The sequence below is a fragment of the Cicer arietinum genome, chromosome 7, assembly GCF_000331145.2.
Source record: "Cicer arietinum cultivar CDC Frontier isolate Library 1 chromosome 7, Cicar.CDCFrontier_v2.0, whole genome shotgun sequence".
Lineage (NCBI taxonomy): Eukaryota > Viridiplantae > Streptophyta > Magnoliopsida > Fabales > Fabaceae > Cicer > Cicer arietinum.
Genome location: NC_021166.2, coordinates 35,015,941 through 35,023,230, shown reverse-complemented (window position 1 = coordinate 35,023,230; position 7,290 = coordinate 35,015,941). Strand labels below are relative to the sequence as shown.

General features: G+C 36.1%; 1 protein-coding gene across 1 annotated transcript; it reads right to left on the bottom strand.

Moving 5' to 3' along the window:
* Nucleotides 1-434: 434 nt before the first annotated feature.
* Nucleotides 435-4,022, bottom strand: LOC113788220 (uncharacterized). The gene is made up of 6 exons (XM_027337728.1): nt 3,277-4,022; nt 2,465-3,192; nt 1,741-2,313; nt 1,063-1,261; nt 740-993; nt 435-586 (listed from the first exon to the last, which is right to left on the bottom strand). The coding sequence occupies exons 1-6, from the start codon at nt 4,020-4,022 to the stop codon at nt 435-437; spliced, it is 2,652 nt and encodes an 883-aa protein (XP_027193529.1).
* Between the last annotated feature and the right edge of the window lie 3,268 nt (nt 4,023-7,290).

Here is a 7,290-nt window from a genome sequence, read left to right as displayed (position 1 = left end):
CTTTTGAGGATTTGGTAAGGTCCAATGAACTGTTGTGTGAGTTTCTTTGACTTGATAACTCTACCAACACCCGTAGTAGGTGTCACACGAAGGAACATATGTTCACCCTCTTCAAATTCTAAGGGCATGCGACGTATATCAGCATAACGTTTCTAGCGACTTTGAGAAGTTCTCATCCTCTCTCTAATTTTCTTGATCTTTTATGTGGTATGTTTCACCATTTCAGGCCTCACTATGGTACTCTCACCATCATGATACCAACACAGTGGTGTCTGACATTTTCGTTTGTAAAGAGCTCCGTATGGCGCCATCCCAATACTCGCATGAAAACTATTATTAGAAGTGAATTCCACTAATGGTAAACATTCATCTCATCTCCCACGATCGTCTAAAGCGCATGCTCTTAAAAGATCCTCTAAGGTCTGATTAGTTCTCTATGTCTGTCCATCAGTCTGCAGGTGATAAGTAGAAGTTAATCTCAACTTCGTCCCTAATGCTTCATGTAAGGCTCCCCAAAAGTGCGAGTTAAACTTTGGGTCCCGATCTGAGACGATGCTGGAAGGAACTCCATGAAGTCTCACGATCTCTGTGATGTAAGTCTTTGTCAACTTAGTCACATTATGAGTGGTCCTCACAGGTAGGAAATGAGTTGACTTAGTTAGACGATCAACTATCACCCAAATCGAATAATTCTTCCTCTACGTCTTGGGCAATCCTATGATGAAATCCATGGAAATACTATCCCATTTCCATTTAGGCACATTTAAGGGTTGCAACATTCCTGCAGGTCTCTGATGTACTACTTTAGCTTTCTGGCATGTCAGGCAAGTTGTCACAAACTCGGCCACCCGTTTCTTCATTCTGGGCCACCAATAGTTCTGCTTCAAATCTTGGTACATCTTGGTCACTCCTGGATGAAAATTCAGTTTACTCTTGTGTGCCTCCTTAAGAATAATATCTTTTATCTTGTCCACTGTCGGGATGCAAATACGTCTGTTGCAGCGCAAAATATTATATGTCCCAACTTTGAATTCCGGTGCCTTCCCTTGCAGAATCAATTACCTTTTCTGTTGAAGTAGTTCATCGTCAAATTGATGTTTCTGAATGTCCTCAATTAACCCATTAGAGAAGGTGATCATGCTAAACTTTAATTCTCCTGGTGAAAACTCCACATTCAAGTTCAGATCACGAAACTTCTCTAGTAATTCTTGTTCTTTTACCATTAAGGAGGATACAAGTATATTTTGTCTACTTAAAGCATCTGCAAACACATTGGCCTTTCACAGGTGATATAACAATCTAAAATCGTAATTCTTCAAGGTTTCCATCCACTTTCTTTGCCTCATATTGAGCTCTTTCTGATCAAACAAATATTGCAAACTTTTATGGTCACTAAATATTGTAAATTTACTTCCGTACAAGTGATGTCTTCAAATTTTTTAAGAAAACACTATCGCAGCCAGTTCCAAATCATGTGTGGGATAGTTTCTTTCATGTGTTTTTAGTTGTCGTGACGCATAGGTTACTGCCTTCTTATTCTGCATAAGAACACTTCCCAATCCTTGATGAGAGGCATCACAATAAACTTCATATGATTCATCTGGTTGTGGCAAAGTTAGCACCAGAGAGGTCGTTAAACGTTCCTTTAATAGTCTAAAACTCGCCTCACACTCTTCTGTCCACACAAACAGTTGATCATTTCTTGTAAGTTGGGTCAGTCGGATACAATCTGAGCAAAACCTTCAATAAATCCCCGATGATAGCAAGCTAATCCAACAAAGCTTTTAATGTCTATAACAGTCCCTAGCCGTTTCCAATCCACAAATTCCTTTACCTTGGTTGGGTCGATAGCAGTTCCTTCATTCGAGATCACATGCCCTAGAAAATTAACTTCCTCCAACCAAAATTCACACTTCGCTTGGTTGGCATACAATTGTTTCTCACGCAACACTGATAGAACTTGTTGTAATTGCTCCTCATGCTCCTCTCTACTTTTAGAATAAATGAGAATGTCGTCTATAAATACCACTACGAACTTGTCCAAAAATGGGTGGAAGATACGATTCATGTAGTCCATAAACACTGTAGGTGCATTAGTCACTCCAAATGGCATTACAAGATACTCATAATGTCTGTAACAAGTTCGAAATGCAGTCTTTGGAATGTCTTCTAACTTAACTCGTATTTGGTGATTCCTATAATTCAAATCTATCTTGGAGAACACCACTTCCCCTCGGAGTTGATCCATAAGGTCATCGATGCGCGACATTGGATATCGATTCTTGATAGTGACCTTGTTGAGTTTCCTATAATCTACACAAAGTCATGAACAAGACATGAGCTCCCCACGGTGAAACACTTGGTCGAATAAATTGTTTTGACATTAATTCTTCCAATTTTTCTTTAAGTTCAGTTAGTTCGAAAGGCGACATCCGATAGGGTGCAATTGAGATGGGTCCAGTACCTAGGTGTAAGTCAATAGAAAACTCAGCCTCTCGCACTGGCGGTAGTCTTGGTACATCCATCAGAAACACATCAGAGAAATCTTTAACCACTAGCACATCCTCTATTTTGGCATCATGAGTAACTCCCGCACTAGCTAGGGACAAAATCTCCATATCTCCATCCTTAAGAATGACTTTGATTTCGTGCGCGGCCAAAAATTTAGAAAGCTTTGGGTCAGGGAAAATTACAATCTTACGACCACAGTCTAACAAAATATAATGGTATGACAACCAAACCATACCAAGGATAACATCCAGGTTCTTAAGAGGTAGACAAATGAGATTCACATTAATCTTCCTAATCAACACTATTATAGGACAATGCATACAAGTCGTATTTGCAGTTAAAGTCTTATCAGCAGCAATAGTAACAAACAATACGGTTGTGACAGGAAACTCCAACAGTTTCATGTAGTCCATAGAGATAAATGAATGTGTTGCACTAGAGTCAAAAAGAACGGTTAGAATGTTACCTGAGATTTCACACTCCCCTTGGAAGGATTCATTCGGACGAGAGGTCCCTTGACCATTTATATTGTAAACTCGTCCTTGAGTTGTTGGGCGTGTGACTTTAGTTGCATTCAGTGAAGATTCTGCCTTTGGTTCCTTGCAATCCCTGGCTAAATGTCCGGGCTTCTGGCATTTAAAACATACATTGTCGTTGAGTGTGCACTTATCCGCAAAGTGTCTTGGGTCTCCACAACGACAACAGTATGGCTTTGATTATGAAGTCCTCCATCTATCATCTGAAATGGAGATCATTGGGCGATACGGTCCATTATTTGACCCTTGAGGGCGACGATATGGGTTTTGATCTGGTCTACTATGACCCTGGTTCTGATTACTTGGTCGTATTTGTCCCCCGTGGTTACTAATACCCCCATGATTCGGCCTGCGATTCTTCATAGCGTCTACTTCTCTGCACTTTTCCACTAGGGGTTGAAACCGTGTGATTCCCAGAGGTAGTACAAAATCTTGAATTTCATATTTCAACCCATCTTGGAAACGGTGACACATAAAGTCTTCATCAACAGTCTGACGAAAAAACTTGAAATATCGCAATAAGGATTCAATCTTCACCGCATATTCTCCCACAATCATACTACCCTGGCGAACCTTCAGAAAATCATCTCCCAATTTTGTTCTAGCATTCACCGGAAAGTACTTGTCCAAAAACTTCATCTGAAAAGACTCCCAGTTAATCTCTTCTTCGACAACTTCCATCATCAGTTTGGTGTTCCTCCACCAATATTCAGCATCACCAAGTAACAGATAAGTGGCATAATTCTCTTTAACTTCAGGTGGACATCGAATCACTTCAAAGATCTTTTCCATTTCCTGTAACCACTTGTCAACCTTTTCAGGATCCACATCTCCATGAAACTTGGGAGGATCATGCCTACGAAAGTCTGTTAAACCTCTAGATTCAACCACCCTTTCTTCTCTTTCCTCCCTTCGTATTTCACGTTGATTCTGAGCAGCGATAGCTGTAGCCATTTGTACCATAGCTTGAGCCATCTAAGCCATTCCCACTTCATTAGTCCCACTAGCACCAGTCCTGCTTCATTAGTCCCACTAGCACCATAAGTATGGCTTGGAGGCATCGTTCCTGCAACGCTCAATCCAATCAGTGTCAAGCACCTGCCTTAAAATAAATAAAGATATTGTATAGAAGAATAATGAGTAAAGGATAACGCTAACTACCATACCCATACCAATAAATGGCACAAAGTCATACCGGTTAACTTACACCTAACTCACAATCCAATCAAGATCGAAGTGCTCTGATACCAAATATAGCATCCTGTTTTTTTTATATCCTTATTCAAACAATCAAAATATGTAATTTCCCATGTAATTTTAAACAAACAAACAAATAATCCATTATTAATTAAAAATCCATCAATATCTCAATCAGATACTTCATATTCAAATTATAAGGTTTAGAAATGTTGTACCAAAATGATAATTGGTATAGGCTAGTGTTCAATATAAATATATTTCCTAAAGATGACCACTACTACCCCTAGAATTAAATGAGATGCTCCATCTATTCTTTTGAGAACTCCCCCGAATGTGCAAGTAGATAAGAAATATCATATGTCCAAAAGTAAGGGTCATCTCTAAAGTACGTATCAATAATTAAATAACAATAAAAATATAACAGTACTATACCTACATAATTAATAACATTATTTCACTCAAACGAATAGGAGCTACAATAACAATAAAATATTTACATAATTAATAACTTTAATTCATCCAAACGACCAAGAGGTACAATAATAATAAAATATAACAGTACAAACTTAATAACGTTGATTCACCCAAACGACCAGAAGGTACATTAATATAACATTGTTTCACCCCAAATAGATACAATATATCAGTTTTCTTTATAAAACACTAATCACACAATAATCAAGATGCAACTTAAACATACCTTATTACCTCATTTATATGCCAATGTAATGATTCCGGAATATCGCCTCTCCCACAAGGTTTCGTGGGTCCTTCCATACAACACCACTAACTCAAAATCCTCGCAAGGATCTGTGGGCTCCCACCAATTATGGAAGCACCACACGACTATGAATGAATGCATGAATGTAGACACTTTAGTAATAAATCATTAATTTAATGCGAGTCTAACTTACTAACGACAACATATTTGCACCACAACACATTAAGTACAACTATTATAACAAGGTATCATATAATATCCATTGCACACCATTTGAACAAATATGACTATTATAACGACATATCACATAACATTTATTCTTCACACTTTCAACATGTTCAACACAACCATTATAACAACATATCACATAACATTTATTTTCCACACTTTGAACATGTTCAACACAACCATTATAACAACATATCACGTCACATTTATTTTCCACAACTTGATGAAAAAAATTTCAGCATGGTATATATTTAAGCTCACAAATTCCAGAATAAACACAATCATACATAGATATAATTAGAGTGATGCCTTTACCGATATGAGTGTCGTTATTAAAATTCTCATGCAACGGTCTTTTCTCTAAATGTGCTACACCTTCACAAATTAATTTACTTCTCACTTAATGTCAAAACTTTTTAGTTTTATTTTTTATAGATTGACGTACAAAATCAATTACTAGTGTGACTGTTATTACAATAATAATGAGATAATAAAGTTCCTAATAATCTATGATATTAAGAACTTTCATTTCCTTTCCTATGCAACAATTGATCCTACTATCTAACCTATTCACTACTTTATCTAAACATCATAACACAAATATAGTACCTATATTCCTGATAATTGATTAAGATAAAAAATAAGGATATAATTAGAGAGACATATTCATCGATCACTTTTATTTTATTTTTTCAAGATATCAATAAGGGGTTTTGTTCTACTACCAACAAAAATCGTTATATAAATTTAATATGATAGAATTCTTACTTGAGGGGATGAATCACTAAATTCTTCAATTCCTTCCTTTTTCTCTTCTATACCCTTTTTTTTCTATATCGCATAACATTTTTTGAATAGAAGGCCTTAGTTTTGTTTTTTGTGTTTCCATTCTATCAGTAGAAGTGGGGAACGTGATATTTCAACCTAAGCCCAAGAAGGCCTTAATTATTCATTCATTAGTTTACTGTAAATTGTTTTTAACGTTTCCTAATTCATGATTTTATTATTAATATTTATATTATTACCAAAAATTAAAATAATCCAATACAATAGTAACTATCACCAACAAATCATCTCTACTCCTAATAAGGTAAAATATAAAAATAAAATAAAATGCATGGATGTTATAATTTTGGTTCTTAATCAATGTAGTTCGTCCAATAAGTGCAAAAGTCTCAATGGATTAATATTTTAGGTCATTATGATATTTACTAGGTTAATTCCAGTCCTTCTTTTTAATCAATATGGTTTTCCCAATAAGTGCTAAAGCCTCTATGTATTAATATTTAAGGTCATTTTTGTAACACCCCGGTTTTCAAGGCGAGGGTGTATTTTTTTTTTTTTTTGAAATTAAAATAAATCAGGGAATTTAAATAAGGTAATACCTTTGGATAAATAATTGAGTCATTACAATTTACAAGCAGCGGAAAGGTTTCTCAAAATATGAATCCAAAGTATTTACACAACAACAAATGATACATGGAACCCATTCAATTAAGATGTCATACTGACAATATTAGTAAAGGTACAGTTTTCCAATTCAAAATAACGTAATCCAAAAGAAAGACATATGTTCCCTCTATGTCATCCTAATCTGATCATTCTACAAAATAAACTATAGCTATACACCCAGAGTGATCTCCACGTGCCCCGTGAGATCCTCCTGACATAGCTCCAGTCAAGCATTCCCATCTACATTCCCATCCGCAGGGTACGAACCGGTAGGATTGTCCTGGCTCTCATCTGAGGGCAAAAGCCCAGATTTCCACAATAGTTGTAAAGGGTCACCAACCGAAATTAACAATTAACACATAACATTTATGTTTTTAAATGCACAAAATAACCTTTCAACTTAGCATGAACCGTAAAAGGGTTTTCGATATGCTAAACGTCCATATAATATTTGCCAAGTAAAATGAAATCAAATAAGGTTCTCAATCCATCAAGTAATACATAACTGACCAAGACTTTGATAAATCAATTGAGCAATTTGTTATCTAACTCAAAATAAGAATTTCTACTAAGCCAATCGATTTCCTGAAGGTTTTTAGAGAAATTTGAACTCTGGGCTTAATTCAATCGATTGGGAAATCG

What these genes read in the sequence shown, in the direction of transcription:
- LOC113788220 (XM_027337728.1), bottom strand. Translation starts at nt 4,022, where the DNA reads ATGGCTCAAGCTATGGTACAAATGGCTACAGCTATCGCTGCTCAGAAT. An exon ending in TTCTATTGACTTACACCTAG is followed by an intron (nt 2,314 to 2,464) that starts GTACTGGACCCA and finishes GACTTTGTGTAG; the next exon opens with ATTATAGGAAACTCAACAAG. An exon ending in GAACTACTTCAACAGAAAAG is followed by an intron (nt 994 to 1,062) that starts GTAATTGATTCT and finishes GCGCTGCAACAG; the next exon opens with ACGTATTTGCATCCCGACAG.